Below are 27,661 nucleotides of genomic sequence, written 5' to 3' on the forward strand. Positions count from 1 at the left end.
AATTCTGCACTCCGCGTGCTCCCGTAGACAACCCGTTAGTCATAACTGTCTTAAATAAATTAACAGCGACAACTATGGTACTCAGTCTGGCATTTTCTCATACACACTAAATTCTTTATGCATTTTGTACTTAAAAAGGGATGAATCTGGACAAATAATATTTGAAATAAATGGAAACTCGCAGCATGAGTAATCGTCATTCTCACGAGAAGTGTGCTCGAGTAGTACCATCGCAATGGCGTCACGGCCCGCAGGGGAGGCTGGTGAATGGTGCTGGAGTGTGGCACCCCTCTGCGGCAGCCAAGCCAAACATGTTCAGCAAATACCATAACCGGCATGATTCACCCACTGTGAGTGAAATGATTGAAACTGGCAGCCACATCCGCACTCAGCATTCCTGTTCCTCTTCAGTGCAAGGAAATCACTCGTATGAATAATATACATTTTCCCAGGGCAAGTGGGATGCCGCGTAAATAACAACCTAGAGCGATGGTTCACTTTAGGCAAGTCATTACTGATTGAAAGTTATTTCGTTATATACGGCATACCTAATAAAATGGGGCCCTACTTTCAGAAGCGGGAACCCAGCTCCCGGCTAGCTACAAGGGGTTTCACATTTCCCTTGCACCGACTGTTCCAGCTTTACTCAGCCAGGAATGGTGTAAGGATTGTCAGCCACAGTCAATATTGCGTCTTTGTCTGTGGCAAGCTTCGTCCATCCCTAAAGCGCCGCATTGACAGCTCCCGGCTTGGATATGGTGTTCTTTGTGCCCCTGTTAGTGGTGCTCTATGGCTTTGATCTGTCTGCCATCCATCTACAGGAGTCCGCCGAGCGGTCTCATGGTGTGGGGTGCATTTAGCCCAAGACACCATCCTTGGCCTCCGACCCAGTTGATAACTGATTGTTTGGGGTGGGGCAGAGGGTGCTTCACTTCACATCAATACCCACAGTCAGGCCCTATCAGCTCCCCTTTTTGCTGGCTTCTTACTTAAGCTTTAGAGCAGAGGCATAATATTAACCCCCGCAGCCCCCGCGGTTCTGGCACTGTCCCAAACACCATCTTGGCAAGGAGCCTAACCTTGAGGACAAGAGTGCACTTCTGGGGTAGACATGAACAAGGGACTGTCTTTATACTTGAGGCCTGCAACTGCACCATATATAGTTGTTGCCTACTTTATGGCCATCGGGCAAGGAAATAAACATAAGTTGTATAGTGTGCTCCTCCACTACTCTGTTCCATGTTGCTGAATTCTATTCCTCACGGTATGTGCAGAGGTCAGGTTGTGTTCTGTCTCTTACTGCAAATTGCATGTCAGGTCCCGACTAGGGGCCTGATTTAGATATTTGCAGACGGGTTTCTCCGTCTCAACAGTGACTGATATCCCATGCACCGAAATCTAAATCCCATTATATTATATGGGATTTAGATTTCGGTGGATGGGATATCGGTTGTGACGGAGTAACCCGTCAGGCCCTTAGTTTGTTGGCCAGCTCACTCTTGAGTACCCAGGTCATTCTTCTACATAAGAGGATGAAGAACCTTGTACAAACTCTCTGTGAGGCACTTACATGAGACCTTCTGTCATGTTGCCTAATCTTGAGTGAACCAGCCAAGGGAGACTGTGTAAAGTTCCTGCTCATGCCAGAGTTCATCCAGATACTGCAAACCACCTGCTACAATGAAAAGTGTTCAAAGCGAGAAAGAGGCAGGAACTGCATCCTGGGATGCACGTCCTGAGATCATCCTTTTAGCAAGGGGAATCTAGAAGATATGAAAACCTTCTACACTAAAGTCTCAGATTTATGCATTGTTTAAAATGTGTAAACGAAAAGAGTTCTAAAAAGTCTTTGAAGTGGTAATTAGATCGCGCAGTGATTTAGTACATATACAATACTTTTCAACTACCAGAACTCAACAATCATTACAATAGATTGCAATAAATTATCATATATTAATACTTTATCATGTGGATGTCGTCATTACCTACAAAGCACCATTGAAGGGGGACCCTTTTTTGGAGCCTAATTTAAAAGGCTAATGGGACAAGCGAGGTCAAATGTGGGCTGATCACCGTCTCTCTTCAGCACAATTGACATATAGAGCTGGATCAATGTATTCTGCCGGGCTTTTTGTGGAAGCTTACTCTACCACTAAAGAATCACCAATCACTTGTGCACATTCATCAATCAAGTTCCCTCCAATAAACTGCACATAGTAACTGTGCTGCTTCAATTGCTTCACAACAAAATGTACCACAGTTAGAACTAATGAGATAAAATGCACATGCACATACATCTCTGCCACGTGCCCCCGCTAAGTACCCCTAAACACACTCTTTACTGCCCAATCTCAATTACATAATCTAACATGGCCCCAATTTCATGGCTGAATGTACCGGTTTGGGCAACAGACTCCAGTAGTCAGGTGCCTTAAACACAGAGCCTGTAGAGAGAGCCTATTTCAAGTTCTCAAATGCCTTCTTGGAACTTGTAGTAAAATCGACCACTGCTGTTTGTTTCCTTAAGATTAGTTTAGTCAATGGTGCCAAACTGTCCAATGAAAAACTGAGTTCATATAATGCTCGGTGACCCCAGTATTTCTCCATTGTCTGGGTTTTAGGAGATTCCTAGTATTCAATGTACCAGAAATTGGCCTGAAGGGCTTGTATCTTCCTAATAATAGGTATTTGATTGGCGGGGAACAAGCACAGGCCCTATGTGAAACTGCCGGTCTAAATAGCTTATATATTTTAGAGTGCCAGAGACACTTTCTTAAGGTGAACAATGAGGGCTTTCCAGGTGCTATCAAGGACATGACTGGTCCAAAATAGGCATTTGGGGATCCGAAGCTCAAAGTATCTCTTTGCCTTAGGAATTTTGCACTGACGAGGAGCAACTTGATTAGGCCCTGGAGAATACACGTCTTCCGGATGACTTTTCATGAGTGTGTTAAATGTTGTACTTTTACATGGATAGATTAAAAAAAACAATGAGCACCATAATAGGCCAAGAGAAAACAAGCAGAAGACGACTGAATAAGAAGGAGGTTCCATCTTTAGCGTTTCACATCGTCCTGATCCTGGCATCGCCAAACAATCAGGCGACTTCCCAAGTCAATTACTACTTGCATTAGGATCTGCCCTGGGTGGCATCAGGTGATCTAGCGTTTAATTATTTCATGCTATCCACCAGGGCCTCCCACGCTTGCTCTATGTCTAGGGGTCTTAATCCTCTCTTAGTTTCCCTGAAGAGGGAGTCTCCTTCGTAGGCCGCCCATTTCTCCAACTCCCTACACCATTTATCCACACTTTGCCCCCTCTGGGTTTTCCAGTTCATGGTGATTTCTCGCTTGGCTAGGACATAAGCCAGATCCTGGAATCTGCTGGTCATTTTGGTCTTGGGCGTATGGGGAAACCATCCCAGTAAGAATTGGCCCATTGTACATGGGACTTCCCAGTCTATGATGTCTGTAACTGTACGTGTTACTTCCTCCCAATGTGTTCCCAAGGAAGGGCAGTCCCATAAGATATGCTTAAGTTTCGCCCCCACTACTCTGCATCTTGGTCAAGCTGCCTCTGCTACATGGAAATGGCTGCTGATCTTCCCCGGGGTCAGGTATGCCCTATGAAGTATAAACAGGTGTATTAACTTAAAGCTTGCATTTCTTGAGACTTCTGGGGTCCTGCCTAATATAGACTTCCATGCCCTTGGCGGAATTGGGGCACCCAGGCCCTCATTCCATTTAAGTTTTAGGGAATCCAACGGGAGGAACATGTCTCCGCTTATTTTACTATAGAGGAGTGAAACTGCTTTAAGGATACCTGACAAGCTTGGTAGGTATTGGCTAGGTGTTTGTGGATGAGGGTCATCCAGGCCAGCTCCCCAATGTTGTCTAATGACTGCTGTGACTGTCCCATACAGCAGAAAATGCCCCCTCTGGAAGTCAGATTCAAGTCTGAAGCCTCCCTAAATAGACCAAATCAGATCAAATCATTAACATTTATAAAGCGCGCTAATCACCCGTGCGGGTCTCAAGGCGCTAGGGGAAAGGGGGGGGGGGGTTACTGCTGCTCGAATAGCCAGGTCTTTAGGAGTCTCCGGAAAGCGGAGTGGTCCTGGGTGGTCCTGAGGCTGGTGGGGAGGGAGTTCCAGGTCTTGGCCGCCAGGAAGGAGAAAGATCTCCCACCCGCCGTGGAGCGGCGGATGCGAGGGACGGCAGCGAGCGCGAGGCCAGAGGAACGGAGGAGGCGGGTGGGGACATAGAAGCTGAGGCGTCGGTTGAGGTATTCCGGTCCCTTGTGGAGGGCTTTGTGTGCGTGGGTGAGAAGTCGAAAGGTGATCCTTTTGCTGACTGGGAGCCAATGCAGGTGTCTCAGGTGTGCGGAGATGTGGCTGTTGCGGGGTACGTCGAGGATGAGGCGTGCCGATGCGTTTTGAATGCGCTGCAGGCGATTTTGGAGTTTGGCTGTGGTCCCGGCGTAGAGGGTGTTGCCGTAGTCCAGGCGGCTCGTGACGAGGGCGTGGGTCACGGTTTTTCTAGTGTCGGCGGGGATCCAGTGGAAGATCTTGCGGAGCATGCGGAGGGTGAGGAATCAGGCGGAGGACACGGCGTTGACTTGCTTGGTCATGGTGAGAAGAGGGTCCAAGATGAAGCCGAGGTTGCAGGCGTGGTCTGTGGGGGTCGGTGCGGTGCCGAGGGCCGTGGGCCACCAGGAGTCGTCCCAGGCGGACGGGGTGTTGCCGAGGATGAGGACTTCCGTTTTTTCAGAGTTCAGCTTTAGGCGGCTGAGCCTCATCCAATCTGCGACGTCCTTCATACCCTCTTGTAGGTTGGTCTTGGCGCTGGCGGGGTCCTTGGTGAGGGAGAGTATAAGTTGGGTGTCGTCGGCGTAGGAGGTGATGATGATGTCGTGCTTGCGAACGATGTTGGCGAGGGGGCTCATGTAGACATTGAAGAGTGTCGGGCTGAGCGATGAGCCTTGAGGTACGCTGCAGATGATCTCGGTGGGTTCTGAGCGAAACGGAGGGAGGTAAACTCTTTGGGAACGGTTTGAGAGGAAGGAGGCGATCCAGTCCGGGGCCTGGCCTTGGATCCCGGTGGAGCGGAGGCGGGTGATTAGGGTGCAGTGACAGACGGTGTCGAAGGCAGCCGAGAGGTCGAGGAGAATGAGGGCGACTGTTTCACCGTTGTCCATCAGGGTTCTGATGTCGTCAGTGACTGAGATGAGGGCGGTTTCCGTGCTGTGGTTGGTTCGGAATCCGGTTTGTGAAGGGTCGAGCAGGTTGTTGTTTTCCAGGAAGGTGGTCAGCTGTTTGTTGACGGTCTTCTCTATTACCTTGGCTGGGAAAGGCAGAAGAGAGATGGGGCGGAAGTTTTTCAGGTCGCTCGGGTCAGCCGTAGGTTTCTTTAGTAGGGCGTTGACTTCGGCGTGTTTCCAGCATTCGGGAAAGGTAGCAGAAGAAAAAGAAGAGTTGATGACGGTCTGGAGGTGCGGGGCGATGATGTCGTCGGCTTTGTTAAAGATGAAGTGAGGGCAGGGGTCCGAAGGGGCGCCGGAGTGGATAGAGTTCATGATGGATTTGGTTTCTTCAGTGTTGAAGTTGGTCCAGTTGTTGAGGGTAATGGCCGGGGGTGCGGGTTTGGTGGTGTTATGTTGGGTCTGGTGTCCGAAGCTGTTGTGGAGGTCGCTGATCTTGCGATGGAAGAAAGTGGCGATGGATTCACACAAATCCTGTGAGGGCGTGACGGCGTTGGCGTGGGGGTTGGAGAACTCCTTGACGATGCTGAAGAGTTCTTTGCTGTTGTGGCTGTTTTTGTCCAGTCTGTCGGTGAAAAAGGTCTTTTTAGCAGCGCGGATCAGGCGGTGGTGTTCACGGGTAGCGTTCTTGAGGGCGGTCATGTTGTCAGCGGTGTGGTCCTTGCGCCAGGCCTTCTCGAGGGCGCGACAAGTTTTCTTTGATTCTTTGAGGGTGTCAGAGAACCAGAGAGGTTTTTTGCCAATTGTCGCTGCCCCTGCTTCAGTCCAGTTGTTAAGGCCCTCCCAGGTACCCCTATGTGGCAACACTCATAGAAAAAATATGTGGAAGTCCGCGGAGTATGGGATTTTCGTTTTGATTTTACCCAGGTATTTTGTGTAGCACTGTGCAATCAGTTTTAATTCTGCTGAGTCCTCGCCATGCGGCTTCTTACTCTCAGTAAGATTTCTGTTACTCTAGCTAAGGATGGGTTGAAGGGCCACACTGGCCCCGCAGGGTTTGTCTACACTCGCCAGCCATTGGGTGAACTACTGGTGTTGTGCGGCAAAATAATAAGCTTCAAGGTCTGTCCACCGTCTGTTTACCATTGCTGCAACTTAACCATAGTTACCCTTCTCCTGCCTGATCCCTAGAGGAAAGTAATTAAAAGCGTATCTAACTCCATGAGGATAGACTGCAAAATAATACAGCAAACGTGGTAAGACTATAATTGAAAGGAGTGGCAACCTACAGCCCAAGGTCAAAGGCAGGGTCTGCTAGAACGTCATAGCTGTGGGAGTGGTGCGAACTGCATGTCCCACATTCCCGTCCAGTATGTCTAGTCTATCGTGGGATATTTGGTGCCCAGATATGTGAGGCAGTGCGGCTCCCAGATCAACGAGCCCAAACCAGGCAGAGGTTCATGTTCTTGCCTCCCCCCTCAATATTTTGCCAGTTTACGTCTTTGGAGCACCTTTCTCCCAAGGCATCCTCTCACTATGAGTGATACTCCTTAACAACCACATTTGACAAGGAGACTGAATGTCTAACATGTCCTAATGATGTGGGCCCATTAGTGTTCCAACTGTATTGAAAACCAAATGACATCTCAGTACCGTCTCCCAAATAAAACACTAACATCTTGCCAAATTGATATTATGCTCCTTTTCTTTACCGTAGTTGCAATCAGAGGCCACTGACAATGATATATGTAACATACTTCACTGCCATTTTTTTTTAGTGGATTAATATTTTGGAAGGTGGATCAGAATCAATACTGCACATTTCTAACCAGTTTTAACTAGAGCAGTGCAGTGAGTACTTTGGCATTTCAAAGCAGGAAACTGGCCAAAGCTGTATGTGAAGGATTAATATTTCGGAAGCCTGCTGCCATTTATTTTACTGAAAAAAGAAGGTAAGAGTAGGACATCTTAGAGACATATATATAGCATTTAAACTTAAGTCATCATACACTGCTGGTCAGGCTTAACCACAATAAAACACGTCACTGGATGGGAAATAATGACGCTTAAAAGCAGGAAACTGACTGCACTGGTGAATATTTTGGAAAGCCATAGTAGACACTGGACTACAAAACAAAGAATTGAGAAAGTTGAGTGATTCACCACCCTTAAATGGTGCTGATCAATGAGTGTCTTTTACATTGACTTGCTGATGAAACAAAAAGTTATTATGGAAAAAAACACCTTGTGACAGTAGGAACTGGAGTATTGATAGAGGTATAGCACAGGCCTCCATGTTAAACATGTACAAGCATGATGAATAGTTTGGAAGTACACCAAGGAGGCAGTCAGTTTCCAAATTATAAGAGACTAGTGTACCTCACAATGGAGGCTGAGCTTCTCCTTTGATACAAGCAGCTCTATTTGCAAGGTAAGCGACGAGCACTGTTCAGGCTACAGGTCACTGCCCTAAATACTGTTTTCACAGAGCAAGCTGCTTCAAACTTCACTGGACTGCCCCCACGGTGAGATACGTACTATGTTTTTAGGGGTACGGTGGGGAGAGTCCTCATGTTCTCTTTGTTGGGTGCTGGCCATCATGACTGTCTGGGTGGACAGCTTTTCCAGATCCACAGTACAAGAGAGGGCGCCATGCGCTACTACAAGCTGCACTACAGGAGACATGTGCCACGGTACCGCAGTCTTTTCCACCTTACACCTCAGCAGTCAACAGCAGCCCTGCACTGACAATTCCCCTTTAGTCACTCTAAACAATACATGGTTATCTTATTGACACAAAAAGTTTGGGGACTCACAAGCTGGGCTCCTTTCCATCTGGCTACCCTTTACCTCCTCTGCCTGCCTCAAACAATGGACTCTGCTCTGACAACTGCCCTCTGGCCAAATAGTAAAAAAGGAGCACTGTGCTGGTGTCTAGCAGTCATTTCATGCAAGCTAGGGGCAAATGGCCCAAGGGCGGCTTAATAATTTTTATTAATGGCTGGTGATGAGGGTAGAGCACTAATGATTTGTGATCTATGAATGAATGTCAACAAAAGGTGCCACACCACAATTGTTGCATTCCATTCAGGCCCCGGTTTAGCAACCTCTGAAAGGTGGCAGAATAATCCTTTAGTTCAAAGAGTATCACTTGAAACTAAAAGTAGCCCTCTGGGGTAAATATTTCTTCATGAAAGACAATTAGTGAGTACCTGCCTATTCATTCAAATGTGATATGATAATTGTCGGTCCCTAATATGTTAATGAGCTTGTTAGATTTAGGATCTTCTCTTGGTGACACGTAATAGGAAAACACACAACTCATTTAAATGGTATCAGAATCAACATTGAAGGCAAAATGTATCTGTTGAAAAAAACCTGGATTGCCAACAAGCATGAACACAATCATTATTTTCAGTCTGCTAGGTTATTCCTAAAGCTCCGAGAGGGGATCAGAGAGATGGAACTGAGCGATCAGAAATGAAGAGAACTAACACAAGACTCAGCATGAGTGGAAGGGACGATAATGAATTGTTGGTGGCCAACCTTAGATTGCTGATTGGCTGGACAGGAAGGACAGAGCAAGGGAATCACAAATGAAGGACAAAACGAACAGGAAGGACTTGAAGTAAATGATGGGTGGGGGGAGTGGGTAACATCAATAATTAGCAGCGTTAGAAATCATGGTAGACAGCTACAGTGGTGCAGGCCAAGGAGAAAGATGTGGGGTTGTGTGTGTATGGGTGTCATGTGTGTGTTATTTAAATTGTCCAATGTGGTGTCAGTAACATGTCCTCTTGCTGCTCACCAGAGTATCTGTACTCAGAGTGTTTCAGGTACCTCTGCATTACTGATATATTTACCTGCTGGAATAAGGCTGAAATGGATGAAAGAGTTGGAAAGGGAAGGCTTGGAGCTACTAGGTACAATGCCCCCCTCCTTTTGCCTTAGTGCTCAGGTCTCCGGTAGGACAGCAGCCTCAAAGTTTGAGAAGCAGCCATTTATAGGCACAACAAAGGTGACAATAGTGACAATGACCTCGGGGAAGATGCAAAAAAAAAAAACTAGGATCGCAACATTCACATGCCTTCAGACAGAACAAAAACCAGTGTTCCGCTCCACAGTCAATACGTGTACAAAGGGCTGGATCAGCATAATCAGCAAGGTGGCATTTCTAGATATTGCTCTAGTTTCTTTAATTAAATTTCTGACTTCCCAAAAGAAGATTTTATAAATCAGATGATAATATTATAGGGCCTCTAGAATAGGATCTAATTTCTTCAGAGTGGTGAAATTTAACCTACATTGAAAGAGATCTGGAAACATCCAAACCAAATGCCTGTTCGAAACACAACACACATCTAAAATATTAGTTAGATCATTCTTTGAAAATGGGGATTTTTTTTTTTGTTGCAGAATGCAGTTTCACGATGTTTAGCATTTTGATATCATTCAGGGGTAAATACATATCTCCTATCACCATTGTCACATACGTAGTCCCATGTTACATGCCCACCAATAATAAACAGCTTATTACAATTATATCATATAATTTTTTTGCTTGTATAATAACACTGTAAACATAGATATCGTGCTACCAACACAAACAGGGCCATAAAGTCATAACGGTTAACTGTGAATTGTCCAAAAGCCTTTATTTTATTGTCCCTAAAAAGCTACACAGCTCATTTATAGATCAAAATCATATTTCTTTCAAAGTCGCTCATTCAAAGCCGAGATCAGTTAAATAACTGTACCAGGTGTTATACCATCAGTCACTATTCATTCTATTCATTCCAAAATACTATGTGAAAGTTATACCAGGTAAATCTTAGCATCATTTAGCCAGCAGAAGATTGAATAAATAAGATTCCATGCAACCTCAATAAAGTCTTCCACTGGTATAGCGGTATGTCCTTTTCAAGACCTTATTCAATGATAACATTAACATGCGGTTAAATAACTGGAGACCACAGAAATGATCTCCCAATTATTTCCATGTTTTTTCACACGTGCTGCATCGTCTTGGAGTAGGTGGTTACAAAATCTGTCTAGTTCACTATAAGCTGTAGACTCACAAGCTTTCATTTGAAGGTGCGTCTTCAAAAACACAATATACCTCTTTCAAACTTCAAAGGTGTGAAAGAAGATTCTGTTGAGGTAAGAGTTAAGTGAAACAGTTGCCCCTCAGTGTTCTTAAACGAACTCTGTGTCTATTACGGTTGGTAAGTAATTATTTTAGTAGGCAAACTATCTTAGTAGACATGAATGGGTGACTTCCCTTCTTTTGTATTAGTTTTACCATTCCTCACTCCTCATGGTCACATGCCCATCTGAGGTAAGCTTACCAAATAACCCTGGTAGAGGTCAAAGCATTATTTATTTCTGCAGTCATCCGCCTAAGATAGTGTGTGAAACAGCTGCGGCCCGTGTGCCCCTCAACTTCCCCCGACAAGAAGAGTGTCTGTCAGGCTGAACAAAGGTCAGCCTGACAAACACCCTTCTTGTTCACGTCAGGCAGCCCTGAGCTAGGCAAGAGCTAAATGCACAGGCACCTGGCTGCCTGAACTGAACTTTGCCAGGCTGAGGATTTCACAACCCTATAGGCGTGACCTCCTCAGCCAGGCAAAAGTGTCTCAAGGCCCTCCCCCTCATGACGAGAGGGAGCATCACTGATTGCCTCGGACTTAGGCGAGTCAGTTTTAAGCCTGGAAGTGCCCAGGGCCTAGTGTCAATCAGTGACACCCCATCCCAGAGTGGGATGGGGTAGGCAGTCTCACTGACGCCATCCCTTTCTGTGACAAGTGAAATACTGCTTCATTACCCTGCGGGAAGGCTGCAGTCCCAACCCCCCTGGGACCTCCAAGGCTTCTCTCCCAGAGATCTGCAGTGAAGGTAAGATTTATGTTTTTCGATGTTTGGTGCATGCATATATGTATGAATGTTTGTATGTATATGCATTTGGGAGAGAGTGTTGTGAATGGGGTGCGAGCGCGCATGTATGGACACGTGGATGTGAGTGTATGTGTGGCTCCTTGCCTCCCCTGTTAAAATTACTGGCAGTCACTGGTGTGAAATATACGTCTCTTCAAATGCTCTGTGTTCCCTGAGGACAGGAAAAATCAGTAAGGACAGATGAGCTGGGGAACAGACAAACAAAACAGTCCACAGACACTCACCAGCGCCATAAGCCTGCCGTCATCCTTCATAGCGAGATAGCGGTTTGCACATACTCCCTTGATGGACACCACACCACGCTCTTCTGCTTGAAGCTGTAGTTTAACTGGAGGAAGTGAAGAGGGGGGGAATTAAGTCACAAGAACTGTAACATCTCAAATTAAAAAGCAGCTTTGTAGGCTACAATAGGAATGACGTTATTATTTCAAGTTTTAAACAAACCACACTTCACAGTAAAAAAAAAAAGCCATACAACTGAGTGCAAATATTTGCAGCATGTGAACACACCTTGCATTGTATGCAAATCTCTGAAATGACATACTTATAGAGGGGCAGGCATCACGTTTCATCCTGTGGGCCGTAGGTAAAAGTTATTTTCTGTGATCTAGTTGCCAGCATGAAAAAATGAAAAAGTATCAAATTGCCCCTAGACACACAGGCTTACTTAATGGAAGTCTCCAATCAAACTTGTTTTCTAAGAGTAGAAATAAATTGTGTTTTTCAGTAAGTAATATTTTTATTTAAAAATCAAGGACACTGTAATGTATTAGAATTATTATAAGGTCACCAAAGCCTCTCTAGGCTTCATTATTATTATTTTTTTTTACAGAATCTGTTTTATTAGTTTTTCATTTGTAACTATCCATCATATGCAGAAGGCCAAATGCGACCCACATAAAACATCAAACAACATTAATAATAATCAAGATAAATACCACATTCAATCAATTGTCTTATACAGTATTAAGTCTTTCCCTATATGACCACATCCATATTCAGCTGCCTAATCGTATAATATCAAAGTCATTGTTATGCTTTCCATGCAATAGACAGAAGAACAATGTTCAGCTCATTTACACCTCCTCATCCGTAGAGTCTTCCATTAATGGGCTATCACCTGGTTCGAAGTTAGTTATTAGTATATTCCAGGTTGAAAGGCCATCTACAGCTTTATCATCAGTTCTCACCCACTTAAGCCGTATTTTCTCCACCACCGCCCATTCTATAACATCATTTTTCCAGTGATTTACTTGTGGTCCCTGGTGACCCAGCCAAGTAATAGCCATCCAAGTAATGCTTGGTCAAAAGGAGTGGCAAATGAGTGAATTTACATAAAATGTTTCACGCCTTATGGAACTGTATTTCCCCCAATAGACAAGCAGTTAGCTCAATATGTATCCCACATTTATCTTTTAGGTGGTGCAGGAACTCCTCCCAGTACTCTCAGACTAATGGACAACACCAGGCCACATGTAGAAAGGTGGCTGTGGGTTCCTGACACTAGAGACATCCCTCCGTTTTTAAGGGGTCAATCTTATGTAGTAACACAAAGGTAATACAGGTGCGGCGTAGATAGTTAAAATGCATCAGTTTAAATCTTGGGTTACTATATACAATGTGACCAGGGAACATGTTATGCCAACATGCGTCAGTAATATGCTCCCCCAGTTCTCCTTCCCATGCTTTCCTGGATTTAAATTGAGATCGTGGCTTACTGATGCGATCCATGCGAATCGCAATTCCATTTGTACGGATTGTTCCATTTGTACGAAACTCCACCAAGTTTCTTTTGCGATTCCAGTGAGTTGCAAATAGACCTATCTCATGAATATTAATGCAGTAGGTTGCAATTTGCGACTCATTGGGAATCACAAAATCACAGGGACAGCGGCCTGCTGGGGTCAGCAGACTACCATGTCTGTGATTGCTTTTCAATAAAGCAAACTTTCTTTCTTGTAAACACAACACATTTTCCTTAAAGGACCACTGCCTGCTCTTAAAAAATATTTTCCCAACTATTAACAAAGGGGAAGAGGGTCCCACTTGCTAACGGGTTACCACCAACTTTTCATTGAGGGTAATTTGTGAATGTTTTGCGACCACATTTGTCGCAAAGCATTCGTACATACCTTTCCTGTTCGGTATTAGGAAGGGACGCTCTAAACACGCCCCTTCCTAATACTGAATCGTAAACCTAAATTGCTTTTTACTGAAACACAATGTGGGATTTGTACATCCCAAATTGCCTTTTTCCAGCCCCAAACAAGCTGATTCTGCGAATTGGCCCATTTGCAACTGGAAATAAGCTCCGTACGTGTGGCCCTAGTTCCTTACCCTACAGTGCAAACACTGCAGTGCAAAAAACACTAGCAAAAGTGCTAGCTAAAGGTGGAGGCGATGGCAACAATTATTTGTATCAGCTTCTATACTTTACGCCCTAAAAGTTGTAAGTGAACACAGCAGCAAGGGGGAGAGGGCTAATGATGTTACACTATGTATCCCTCAGCCAGGCTTAGGGGGGGGAGACTATCAAAGCTTCCTTTGTCTGTGCTTCTCATCCATCATCCGCACTTCTCACCCATCATCTATACTTCTCATCCACCATTCGTACTTCTCATCCATAATTCCTACTTCTCAACCATCATCCCTACTTCTCTGCCATCATACATTCTCCCTACTTCACATCAATCATCACTACATCTCATCTATCATCCTTACTTCTCATCCATCACAATTTTTATTTATCCATCATTCATCATCCTTTCTTCTCTTCCATCATCCCCACTTCTCATCCCAACTTCTCATCCATCATCCTTACTTCTCAGCTATTATCCCTACTTCTTATCCCTGCTTCACATCCATCATCCCTACTTATCATTACTCATTCCTCAGTCATACCAATACATTTTCAATGTTGTGAAATGCCCCTCCACACTGACTGGTTGCAACAGCCAATCAGTTAAGAGGGAGGGCTGTATTCTATTGGCCTAGCCACTGGAAAAACAGCCTTTTCAATGCACATGCTGGTTGAAGACAGAGAAGAAAAAATATGACTGGCGTTTGCTTCCAGTGAATCCAAGGCTGTACAACATTTCATTTTATTTAAGTAAGAGCTTTTCTGCTTACACAGACCTCAATGAAATGCCCCTTGCTTTCCCCAAACCTTCAGGGCTTTCTGTAGAGGCCTGTGTAAACCAAAAAGCACTTAATTAAATAAAATGTACAGCATCGGTTTTAGGACATCCTCATTTCTCATCCTTATTTATCATCCCTACTTCTCATCCATAATCCCTCCATCTCATCCCTCATACCGCCAACTCATCACTACTTTCCATTAATCATCCCTACTTCTTATCCATCACTGTTTTGGCAAATAAATAGGCATTTGGCAAAACATACTATCACATAAAGGAAGCAATTACACCCATGTCCATGTCTTAGTGAAAATACATTTGGAAGCAGATAACACTGGTAGTCACAATAACATCTGATTTCATGAAAACCATCCATTTCAAAGGAGAAAAAGGCTTCTTTAAAGTGGGTGTGGCATAGTAAAACAGAGAAAGAAATGGCAGGAGATTTAACAAGGATGGCAGGGTAAACGTAAAAATAAAAGTATCAATCACAAGGCGATCAGCAGAAGGACAGCAATCAATCTAGAGCAATTAGTACTTTGTCCATGCTCCAGCCAAAAGAAGATTTGAAGCTAGCATGTGCTGGCCAATAAAAGGCAGCAAATAAGGGTGACAATGAAGCCAACAAATGTGAAGCAATGGGTGGGCTACAAGCCCCTTGTATACAATCTCTCTAGCAAGTGAGAGAGCATGCGCTGTCAGGCAAGACCTAAAAACACTGCTTGGAATGCAGGAGAAGAGGACTGTCCATGCCTGATGTAAAATAATTGACTGAATTTGTTCCACATAGCACTTCAATCTTTGTGCAGAGGATTGACAGAGTCAATTCCCTGACATAATCTACAGGGCCATTCACAGGGCCGACTTTAGGGCAGTGCAAGCATTGCAGCTGCACTGGACACTGACCTGGAGAGAGGCACTGACCTCGGGGGGGGGGGGCAGGGTGGACTGTATTTAGCAATAACTTACTGCAGAGTTCCTTGTGTATCCAGCTTTCAGGCAGCAATAAAAAAAAAGTAAAGATCTCTTGTGATTAATGTTCCTGCTAGAGAGAGAGATCAGAGTTTTGTACAGTGGCAGTTTTGACTCGTCAAAGTATTCCAGAGGATTGATAAGCCTGCGGCAAAGAAAATACCTGTATTATATGTGGATAGCTGAGTGGATTAGTAAAGGCGGCCTTTACCAGAGCTTTGAAATAAATGAAATGCATGTCAGAGAGGGATAAGAGACACTTTATCTGTGTGGTAGTGAGGGAATCTGAGGAGGAGGTCATGGGGGGTTCATCAAAAACGATTGGCACACCGGGTGCCACTAGCACTAAAGCACGACCTGGCTATGTAGAACAGTCTATGCTGGGAAAAATGACAGATGGAAGCAGCTTGCTTCTGAGACTTCGTTTCTGGAGCCGGAGACACAGCATGGAGGAGAAGCACTATGTTGGATTAAGGTATTTAGGGATAGTGATGGCTGTCTGTATACATACAGTGGTGCAATATAGTCTTAAGTCAGTATATTCTTTAAAAACTGAAAGTCAAAAATGTGGTGGATAAATGTATTTTGAAGGGCATTTATGTACTGATAGAAGAAGTGTTGTTTGCTAGCATTTGAGTGGAAAAGCTCCGGGGATCTCCACCGGAAGGTCCCAAATGTCACAGACAGTACAACAAAAGTGATAATGCCCAAGGAGGCAGCCCTCCAACACCTAGTGCAATTCACATATTTCAAAATTGCTTTTAAAAATGTTGTAATAAGTTATTTTGTAGCTAGGCTTACAACTTCTAAGAAATGGTCACTTGAATAATGTTCAAGAAACAATCAAGGTAAAGGTCCATTTCATTAACAAATTTGATGCCATGGGAGGGTGACATGGAAGTGGCAGATACTGGGGAAGATGGAAAATAGTTGGTTAGGAGTCCATAGAGATATGTTAAAGGGCATGATATAGGAACAAACTTAGCCAAAGTTGTGCCATCCAAAGCAGTACTTTAAAACTTTAGAGTCAACTGAGTTGTTGAGGGGGAGACACATGTTTTAGGAAATATGGTGAAAAAATCTCCAGAGTACATCATAATCTTTAAACTCTTTGTTAGTGTGCAAGCGTACTTGTTCCCAGGTAGTTTCTACATGCACTAGTCCTGAGAAAAAGGTAGCAGTAGATTGACTACAAAATTGAGTGCACCTCCATATAAACGAATGGCTTGAATACACTTCAAGGGCCTGCTTCCACTGCAGCCTAAATGCGAGCTAATCTTAAAACTCCATGTTAAAAACTGTATCATTTAGGATAAGAGAATCTACAGGGTGTTAGTAATTAATCAGGTATGGCATTGATACTGATAGAGTAAGTCACACATTGGGTCTCCATTAGTTATGAAAAGGGAGATGTAATGTGAGATATGCTTTTATTTCTCTTGTCCTCCAGAGGCAAGTTATTCTACTCTTTGGGATGTTATTGTGGTCCTTAATCTGTTTCAAGCCTCTCCACATAACGAGGCTGCTTTGCCTGGTGTCCTGCAAGCTGCCATCAGATGTGAGGGTCCTGATTTTATCCGGTCCATGGACTTTTACGGTCAGGTTTTTACATCAGATGTGGTGACAATCATAGACACCCATTGTACAAAGTAGAATACTAGATTGGTCTCAAACTCATTTTTCTCTGATTATCCGAAGTTATGCATGGTTCAGTGCCTTAAGGCTTATGAAACCTTGACAGTGCGCGTTCATCTCTGTGAAGTTGACCAGCTTCTGATTTCTATAAAGAACCTGTTTGAGATGGTTTTGTCTCATCAATTGCCAGATGAGTACGGTGAACCATGTCAGGAGCAGGTATTGATAGCAAGAATCGGAAGGCATTCTAGAGAGCCTACAGATTCCAAAGCAGGGACAGATTAAAGGATATCGACAATGCAGTGGAATGGTTTTATGACTCAGCCTTCAAAAGGTTTTACTATAAGCCAGTGTGAAACATAGCCATTTTAGTGATGAGCAAGCTTTGAACTAGCATAAACCCGTGCCCCCGATCCTGATATAGATTGAAATATTTTCTAGTTAACATGAACGAAAATTTCAGTTCTATTAAGGACATAGAGCCAAGGATTATTTTCATCTGGCAATTGTAGTTCATGATTCTGTCCCTGCTCTCCTTCTTAAAGCATAAGTATTCCATTTTTGATTCCTTGTTAATACTGTTCTGCACTTGTGGTTGCAATGGCTGGTTTCTTCTGTGATTTGGGATACTGTCAGAGTTTTAATGTATATTGCCATTTGGTGATTGAGATTTAATGCTCAGAATACATGGTTCATTTGTTTTCTTTCCATTGTAAGGTTCGGATGCAAAGAGAGAGTGATGCTAGGTTTTAGTCGCATGAAGAAAAGCAGGAGATTGAAGAGGGACTTGTGTTGTTATGGAATAGTTTCCCCTGTGACTGGTGAACCAAAGGGAGACTGGAAAGGGCCTCTGGAAGTTGTAGTCTGAACAAACTGTTGAGGTTTTATGGTTACAAAGTTTCTTCTATATTTGAATAAAATTTACTGAGCTTGTTAATATGCTGGAGTTATGGAATAAAAGAGAAATATAGTGTAATCCTCATCTCCGATACAGACATAGAATGACACTTTCTTATCCTGCATCAAGTACCCCTAGATAGGAAGTATACTGTGATTGTTAATATGACAGATGAGGTGGGGCAAATGTTTATAGTAATAAATGTGGACTCCCAGACATGAAAAGTTTGCTTTCATATCTCCTTAGCGATGTTTGCCAAACATATGTTATATGTACCATGTGTTCTTAATGCTGGGAAATTTTAACTCCACTTTAGAGTATGCTATTGAACTCTCCTCCAACCCTTCGAAGATTTTGGATGTCAATTGCCATTTAGGTATCTATGCCCTTGATATCCCTAATAGAGCATGCACCTAAATTAGCCCCCCAGGTATTACGTTCAATGAAAGATAATTGTTTCGGAGCAGGTAAATGACGGGCAGACTAAGGCAGGCCCGCCATTTTTACATTTAAGAGGTACCACAGATTGTAGGCAAAAATATGCTTTCATGAAGATTGTGGACTAGTCAGGTATTGGGGATTTGGAAGTGACAGAGTGTAACCAGGATGATCATAACCCTTTGATCCAGCTGTTGAAAGGTTTACCCTGATGAATCCTACATTTATCATCCAGTAAGTGTAACACCAGGAAAAGGTAAGATGCAGGATTAAGTGGATTGAGGATGAAATACTTTCCAAAATATTCAAGATTTATTTAAAAACAAAAACATTATTTGGAGTGCGAGGTAAGGCTAGACATGTTGTATACAACAGAGATAGAAACTCATCTTTGCTGGTGGCAACCAAAGACATTAGGAGCTATGAATTAACTCTTAAATGTCATGGCAGGGGTAATAACTGGGTATCCAATTTTTCAAACCTCAATGGTGTTATTGTTCTGCAAATCATCTGGTTTAGGTATGCCACTAACCCTCTGGTTCTATAGAATATTTTCCCAGAGTTACAATGGAGGAGAAAAAACTAGATATTGGGTTGCAAAAAAGGGGAAGTCACAAACCCTGGATTCAGCTCCTAGAAATGTTTGTGCCCATGACATTGCTATCTTCGAAGTGATCCTGTCTGTGTTATTCAATAACATTGATCCAATCAGGGTCAGTTCTTTTATCATGGACATTGTTCCAATTTTCATGAAAAGGTCATCAAATTGTTGCCTATCACTCTGTTTGATGGAGTCGGTAAACAGTTTGGGACTTTTCTAGTCTCTAAATTCCAACTGCAGCTGTTAGAAATGGGGTTCCTGGTTGGCTAGGCTAGGCACATATACCAGCAGTAACCACCACTCTAGTCAGGGCAAGTAAGCTACACACCTAAGATAACCCCTGCTCATCCTCTTTGGTAGCTAGGCACAAGCAGTTCGGCTTATTCCAGAGGCACAGGGAAATAACCTACAAGGGCCCAGAGCCACAAGGACAGTAGGGGCACTCGCCACACGCCCCCTGTAGGAGTAACAGAGCTTCAGAAAGGGAGTGAATTACACCACTCCAATCGCACTGGAGGTAAGAAAATAGGGGGAAGGAGGCACACCACCCAGCCCCTGGAGAACTACTGGGGGACACAAGAGCAGAGAAGCAGGCAGCAGGCCCACACACTTATGTCCTTAGCAAAGTGGTAGCCTCCCTGACAGTGCAGCAGGTCACCACAGCATAGCAACTGGTGGTGTCCTTTAGCAGCCCAACAGCTCTCTAGTGTAGCATGTGGAGCCAGCAGCATCTGGCTTCAGATCCCATGCAGTGTATAAAAACATGGGGGACAATTCCTGTACTTTTACTCATTTGTCTTTGATCACAGGGGGCACTTCAAAGGACCTGTAGAAGTACACAACACACTCCCTAAGCCCAGGAAGACCATTCGATATGTAGATGTAATCCTGTTACACCTCCACCCTCCCTGTATAATGGCTGTCTGGAAAGTAAGCACAAAGCCCAGCTGTCACTCTACCCCATACATGGCCTGGAGTCAGGCTGCAAAGCACAAGAGTCATAAGCACTGTGAAATGTCAACTTTCTGAAAGTGGCATTCCCACAATGGTAATAAAAAATTAATCTACACCAATAAGCAGGATTTCTCACAGCATTCCAAACATACCAAACATGGCCACATTACTGCTAATAGATCAGAAAATACCACTTAGACATATGCAAGGGCATTCCTAATGCAAACCTATGAGAGGGGCAGAACTCACAGCAGTGAGAAACCAAATGGGCTGTTTGTCACTACAAGAACACGTCAGACAATGAAGGTGCATGTCCTACCTTTTGCCTACACAGCACCCTGCTGATAGTGCTACCTAGGGCCTACCTTAGGGGTGAAGTGAGCTATATGTAGTAAAAGGGGAGTTCCAGGCCTGGCAAGTAAATTTAGATGCCAAGTCACTGTGGCAGTAAACTGTGTATGTAGGCCCTGCAGTGGCAGGCCTGAGACAGGTGTGGAAGGCTACTTCTGTGGGTGGCGCAAGCGGCACCGTAGGCACACTAGTAACATTTAATGTACAGGTCCTGGGCATAAGGGGCACCACTATTCAAGGGATTTAAAGGTAAATTAAATGTGCCAGTCAGGTGTAAGCCAATCATACCAAGTTTAGAAGGGAGAGCACATACACTTCAGCACTGATCAGCAGTGAGAAAGTGCTGAGAGTCCTAGACCCAACAAAAGAGGGTCAGAAAAACGGAGAAAGAAGGCAAAATGTTTGGGGATGACCCTGCAAAAAGGCCAGGTCCAACAGCAGCGAAGCTCCAATAATTTAATTAAGTAATGTCATTAGGCTGGGGTTTTTTGACCGTCTTTGGAAAGGGGAGAACATGGCTTAAATTTATTTTGCCATTTATGAAATAAGTCTCTCAGAGAAATAAAGATGTTTTTAGCCACCCTGGACCTTAGAGCGACATATAATAGTTTTGATTATTACTAAGGCAAGGGTTGACACAGAACCAGTGGCCGTTACTATGCAGTAACAATAAGCATCTGTTAGATATAAAAGCCATGGGGAAACAACAATTATTCCCAGTAATAAAGAGGATAAAACAAGGGTGCCTTTTGGCAACTCTGTTGATTAACATTTCAATAAATGACTTATCCGATTACTTGAAGAAGAGCAAAGCGGATTACTCAATTAACAGATGGTGTCAGTCTAATTCTTTAGCCATATAGAGAAGTCATTATGTGAGCTGCTTACAGCATTTAAGAGCTGTTGCCATACTAAACTACTGGAGCCATTTTGCCAAGTTTAAGTGGAAGAAGGTAGGGAAAAATTACAATTTAAAGAGACCCTTTAAATTAAATAACAAAACGACTGAAATAGTTGAGGAGTTTTACTATTTGGGGCTGTGGTTTGCTAGCCTCCAGGTGAGATTAGGGTTTTAGATGCAAAATCTAGAGTATAATGTTGTTAGTAATATTGTTTAAGGTGCCTCGTAAATACTGAAGTTGAAGGTGTGGGTTCTGGGGTTTGGGGGAGAGTGTCTTTTTATCAGTAGAAACTGCTGCTCTTCCGGTGGCAATGTGCTTTACTTTTATTATTCTGAACAAACATAGTGAGGATGAGTAAATAACAGACAACGCACAAAATACTGCGCTGTCAATTAATAAGGCTCTCTTGAAGGGAAAGGCAAGTGTGACTGAATTACTTTGTACAATCATTATTTTACTTCATTCCCATTTGACAATGATCAGGAGAAAAAAATCACGACGATAATAGATTTTAAATGTAGTCTGACAAGAAAAAGCAGCTTTAGTGTGAAATAAAAGAACAGGTGGTAAAGGAGACCTGGGGCACTAGGTACAGGTACTGCAAATGGGGTGAAAAGGCTGAAATGCTGACACAGCCAAGGATTGTGGGTCTAGGCCTACGCTCTCGGACTGAAGGGCAAGTTTTCAGGCTTCTCGTCGGCAGACAGTCCTGGGATACTAAAATGCAGAGGAGACACAACTAAGAGATGATGCTACTAAATTAACAGAAGCTATTCACAGTTCCAAGTACGGATTGTGTTTCTTATTCATCTCTAGGATTTTATTTGAAGACTTAGCAAGATGACACATTTTCATACTTGACTCAATGGACAGATTGCAATCGCTTAAGAATCCAGATGCGTCATGTGGCAAAGGTGCAAGAAAATATCCTCTTACAAGCTACTCAATGAAAATCCAAACACTAAATTTTCCATTATGTTGCAATTATTGTCTGTGAGGGGCAGACTTTTTGGAAAAGCAATAAAAACTGTATTTTCCATGGATTCCTTGGAGCTCTTTTCTACATTCAGTGTTTTAAAAGCTTGCTGTTCGCTTGAAAAACAACCATTTGCAATACAATGGGTCTTTCATTTGCCTGGGTTAGAGCTATTGGCGTTGTGAATTCATAACTGGACTTTTCTTGCCACATAAATTGGTTAACCCTGCCTCATAATTTGGTCTATTCCTGCCACACAATTCCAGTGGCCCTGTATATAAGTAAAGCATTTTCATTTACCTTCTTCCTCTATCTACAGCAAAAAATGAAAATGTTGCCATCAAGGAGCCAAGGTGACAGAGCAACTCTAACCGATCCAAACACAGTAATAACCCTATAGTAGGATACAACGTAACAACCAGGAGGTGAGGCATACAATCCCTTGGCACTCAGAAATTTACAGAACTCGGGACTGCGGGGGCAGACACAATATTTCCATTATTCTCCAAAATACATTTCCCTTCATGCTCCATAAACCACACCCGCAGAGCTTTGAGGCATTCACATGCATCCTAGGTCAAGCAGCCATCAGTAAGTAGAGGTATGTAATCATTCAAGAGAGCTTATGTTTAGGTTAACTTATTCAGTCACAACTAAAAAACATTAATTGGCAAAGTCAATACATCTGGTAGTGGCAACTGGCCTTTTCGATGCGCAAATGATTGTTTTGTCAAGGTTTTTGAACAACTTTATTGTGGTTGAAGTTGCCGGGTCCTAGTTAATGTGAAAAAAATGGATGAAAGCGAAAGGGAAATACTTTATATTTGGATGCATCCTTATGCAAGGTCAGAACGCAATCTTTATTGCTGGGTGAGTTGCAAGCCATCAGAATCATTTTTGAAAAAAACACTGTCTAAGCACAAAAATACTGTTTGGTGTCAAAAAGCACAAAATGCCATAGTGGACTGGCACTAACGGGGTCTGCTACTTGGGGAAGAGCAGAATATTGTTACTCACAGTGAAGTTAGCCAATGGCTGAAGTGGACTGATCCATTGCCCCATGCTATGTTATGCAATGGGAGGAAGAAAAGTGTGAATGACACAAAAACAGACCAAAGGATAAAGAGGGCTGGCACCAATAAATAAGTACATTATATATATATTTTTCAGAAAATCAAGATGTATTGGCTAACACCAAAGCTAATAATGTCCACTGCTCTACTACCACATGTTTGATTCTGCCCTGAAGTCCCATTGTAGGAAAGTACCCTCTTTTTGGCATGGTTACCCCCACTTCTTACCTGATGTTAGTGTGTTTTGACTGTGGTCACTGGGATCCTGCTAACCAGGACCCCAGTAACTGTGCTCTCTCCCTCTAAATGTGATTGATTAGGACTTAGCACACCCCACAATAGGCATACTGGTGCCCCCATATAAGTCCTTAGTATGTGGTACTCAGGTACCCAGGGCATTGGGGCATCAGGGATTCCCCATGGGCTGCAGCATGTATCGTGCCACCCATGGGAGCCCATGCAAAATGTGTTTGCAGGTCTACCATTGCAGCCTGCATGAAAAGGTGCATGCACCCTTTCACCCTTTCACTAATGGTCACTGCACCAGGTCACTGTAAGTCACCCCTATGGTAGGCCCTCCTAGCCCAGAGGGTAGGGTGCAGGTACCTGTGTTCAAGAGCTCCCCTGCATGAGCAGAGGTGCCCCTACAAACTCCAGCTCAATTACAATCTACTTCGTAAGTGCGGGAAGCTATTTTACCTGTGTACTGGACACAGGTCACTGCGTGTGTCCAGGTACATAATGGTAACTCCGAACCTGGGCATGTTTGGTATCAAACATGTTGGAATCATACCCCAATACTGTTGCCAGTATAGGTTGTATGATTCCATGCACTCTGGGGGCTCCTTAGAGGACCCTCAGCATTGCTCCTACTAGTCTTCTGGGGATTTCCGTGCAGCCCGTGCTGCTGCCCCCCCTCAGACAGGTTTTTGCCCTCCTGATGCTTTACTAGCTTAGGCAGAGGATGGCAGAACAAAGGATTTCCTGTGGGAGAGAAAAGTAACACCCACTGCCTTGGAAATAGGTGATACATGGCTCAGGAGGGGTAGCCTCCCCAAGCCACTGGTATGCTTTGAAGGGCACATTTGGTGCCCTCCTCGCTTAAACCAGTTTGCACCAGTTCAGAGACCCCCAGTCCCTGCTCTGGCACGAAACTGGACAATAGAAAGAGGAGTGACCACTCCCCTGTCCATCACCACCCCAGGGGTTGTGCCCAGAGCTCCTCCAGGTGGCCATCTTGAATCCAAGGTGGGCAGAGGCCCCTGGGAGCATAAGAGTGGCCAGGTCAGGCAGGTGATGTCACAGCCCCCTCCTGATGGGTGGTCACCCTGCTAGGTGACCAATCACCCTTCCTCGGCTATTTAAGGTCTACCTCCTGAGTGAGTCCTCAGATTCGATGTGCAAGATTCCATAGGACTCCTCTGCATCATTTATTTAATCTTCTGGCCACTGGGACTGCAACTGGACCCTCCAGGAACCGACAACCTGCAACTCCAGCAATGCTCTGCTTTGCAACATTGTTTCTCCGGCTCCTTCAAGCAACTGCAACATTTCCCTGACTGTGCATCCCCTGAGGGTGACAAGTCTTCAGACTGCACAAGAAGTAAGAAGGAATCTCCCTTGGAGTGAAGGAATCACTCCCCTTCATCCACAGGCACCAACTGCAACGATGACAGGCTGTATGGATCTTCTCTCCTCCAGATCTGCGTGGATCCTGCATCACAGGTGGTGGTCTGGAGTGGTCCCCTTGGTCCTCTCTACCAGCTCTCCAACTTGGGAGACATCACGCCCTTGCTTCTCCTTGCAGGACACTACCCCTGTGTACCGCGTCTTTTGCAGCTAACTAGGCTTGTTTGTTCCTTCTCCAAGGGATCTTCCGGCTCCCCGTAGCCCATGCCCCCAACACTCCTTCCTGCAAAGCACAGTCTCCTGACTGCTGCTCCAGTGATGTGGGACTCCTCTTCAGGTGTGCTGAGTGGGCCTCACCACGACTCCTGTGCCTGATAACCGTGTGTCGCCTGTGGGGGCTGCCTCCTTTTCTTCTGACTTCCCCAGCTGCTGAGGGTCACCTCGGACTCCCCTCCTTGGTTCGAGTCCCCTGGGCCTTGCTGGTCTCTTCAGCCTTGCAAAACCTTCTTCTCCAACTCTTGCATTTGCCAAGGCTTGATGATAGTTTTCCAGCACCACTGACTGACTGCATCATGACCACCAATGTGGGACATCACTTGCATCACATCTGGAACTCCTCTTCTCCTCCTGTGGTGCACTGCTGCTTTTTACATCCACCATCATCCTGGTCCTGCATCCACAGAAGGGTGGGTAATGGCTCCTGCCACAGCCGAACACTCCAACTCGAACAGGACTTGGTACCCTTCCTTTGCAGGTCCTCGTCTGTCAAGATCCACCTTTGGTTTCTTCCAGTCTTGTCTGGGTCTTGCACAGTCCTTTTCCAATGTGCTCCTGTTGGTTTTAGGGAAAACCTCTTCTCTCCTGGTCGCTGGGGGCCGGTGTCCTGGTACTTACCTTTTGGGGCTCCTAGATCCTCCAGCTGCCCTCTACCATACCACTTCCTTGGGTGGGGGACTGCCTTTCACATTCCACTTTTTTAGTACATGGTTTGGCCCTCCCCTAGGGACCTCACTATTTGCTATTGCATTTACCATTGCCTATTGCTTTCTACGCTATTTACTGATTGCTAATGTGTGTATAATAGTATGCTTACTTACCTCCAGTTGAGGTATTCCCGATACAGTATTTTAGTATTTGTGTTACCATAATAAAGTAACTTTACTTTTTGTAACACTGTGTGGTTCTTTTTAATGTGTGTAAGTGCTGTGTGACTATAGTGGTATTGCACGGCTTTGCATGTCTCTTGGATAAGTCTGGGCTGCTCATCCACAGCTACCTTAAGAGAGCCCTAGTTCCTAGACACTGCCTACACTTCACTAACAGGGGATACCTGGACCTGGTATAAGGTGATAACACCATAGCGCTCACCACACACCAGGCCAGCTTCCTACACCCATGACAATCAGCTTAGGAACATTTACAAACATTCACACGTTCTTGTCTGTTTGAAATCTACCAGCCTGGGCCTTGCTGAATGAAGTGTAATATCTGGATCACTTTCCTACTCTTACCATATGCTGCACTTAACCTAATTTTGGGAAACTTTGCATGCTGATGTGAAGCTCTGGCGCGAAGCTGCAAACATTCCAAATCAAAACAAAGGAGCAAAGAAAGTAGCCATTAGAACTGTGCCACAAGTTATGAAAGCACAAATAGAAAGAAAAAAAATGAATATTTAAAGTGCGAAGCTTGTAAGTGGTCCCGTCTTAAGTGAGATGCCTTAAGGCAGTCCTGGATTTTAGCGTAAACTTCAAGTCTCAGAATGTAAAAAGACAGGAGTGGCTGAACGCGCCCCATATGACCTGTTTTCCCATAGTATGTAAATAGTACACATGTTCAGGGTGACCAAAAGGCTCCATGTCACCGGGACGCCTTTCTGTTGTGAGACTTTGCTTTTACTATAGTTTTCAGGTGTGTTGAACCCAACCGGCTCAATTAAAATAAACCAAAACTACAACTCCCAGAACGCACTGAAATGAAAAAACAAAGTCTGGGAAAGACAAGGTGTTTTCCCATGACATGGAGTCATCCTTCCCCTATGCGTGATGCAAACTGAACTGGCTCCATGATCTTTCTGTGAGTTATGGTGTATAGGCTTGGTGTGCATCTGAATGAAAGCCCTGGGGCACAGTCCTTCACAGCAATAGGAGCTGTACAATGACTCAATGAGTATCGAACGTGCTCGTTAGGGGGAGGTTCAGTCATACATGCCCACTCAAAATCACTGTGGTCTCTCCTAAGAGGGTTAACAGAGCAACAGGTAACGAGCGCAGTTAATGTAAACTTACAGGCTACAAATGTGGGAGGCGGCAAAATAGTACTGCTTAAACCTTACAGCAACGGGAGACTGAAACTTGCAGGTGGACAGGCAAAATATTTCATGAAACAAAAAAATTAAACACATGCAGTCATCAATACAATGCATGAAATCATAAAATGAATATATGCAGACAACAAAACATGGCATTTAATTTACAGTTCACCAGTGCTTAATTTGTAAATAAAAAGGTGTCGATCCTCAAAGCCCTCCTCTTAAACAAGCGGCTGCTGCAATTAAAAGTGCGAGCACACAATACTGAGGCAGCGTAATCCTGAAGCCACCTCGGGCCTCTTCAATCCATTTACAGCCACCCCCTACCCTTTCAGCTCACTCCTGCTTTTCCCCTTTCTGACACTTTTTTGTTTTTTTCTTCTTTTAGGGTTTCAAACTCCTGTTTACCACAGCGCCTCCGGCCTAAGCTCGGACCCTGACCTGGAGCCAGGCAGGTCATACAGTACCCTTGCTCTGGGGGCTTCTCTTGCGTCCTGTGGCTGCGGTGTGTGCTCCCTCAACGTTAAGGCTGCAGGACAAGGAAGAATGAAAGGCGTCTCCTGGTAGCAAAGAGGGTGTCCTTCAGAGGTGTGGTGTCTGCTCAAAACACAGGGCAAAGGACTGGAGGAT

General features: G+C 44.4%; 1 protein-coding gene across 1 annotated transcript in view; it reads right to left on the reverse strand.

The window, feature by feature from the left end:
- FGF2 (fibroblast growth factor 2) overlaps window positions 1-27,661 on the reverse strand; it is a 371,383-nt gene that overhangs the window by 169,075 nt on the left and 174,647 nt on the right. The window contains exon 2 of the mRNA XM_069242405.1: window positions 11,379-11,482. Within this exon, the coding sequence (XP_069098506.1) occupies window positions 11,379-11,482 (104 nt within the window). The remainder of the gene's footprint in view (window positions 1-11,378; window positions 11,483-27,661) is intronic.

This window comes from Pleurodeles waltl, chromosome 1_2, assembly GCF_031143425.1.
Source record: "Pleurodeles waltl isolate 20211129_DDA chromosome 1_2, aPleWal1.hap1.20221129, whole genome shotgun sequence".
Classification (NCBI taxonomy): Eukaryota; Metazoa; Chordata; class Amphibia; order Caudata; family Salamandridae; genus Pleurodeles; species Pleurodeles waltl.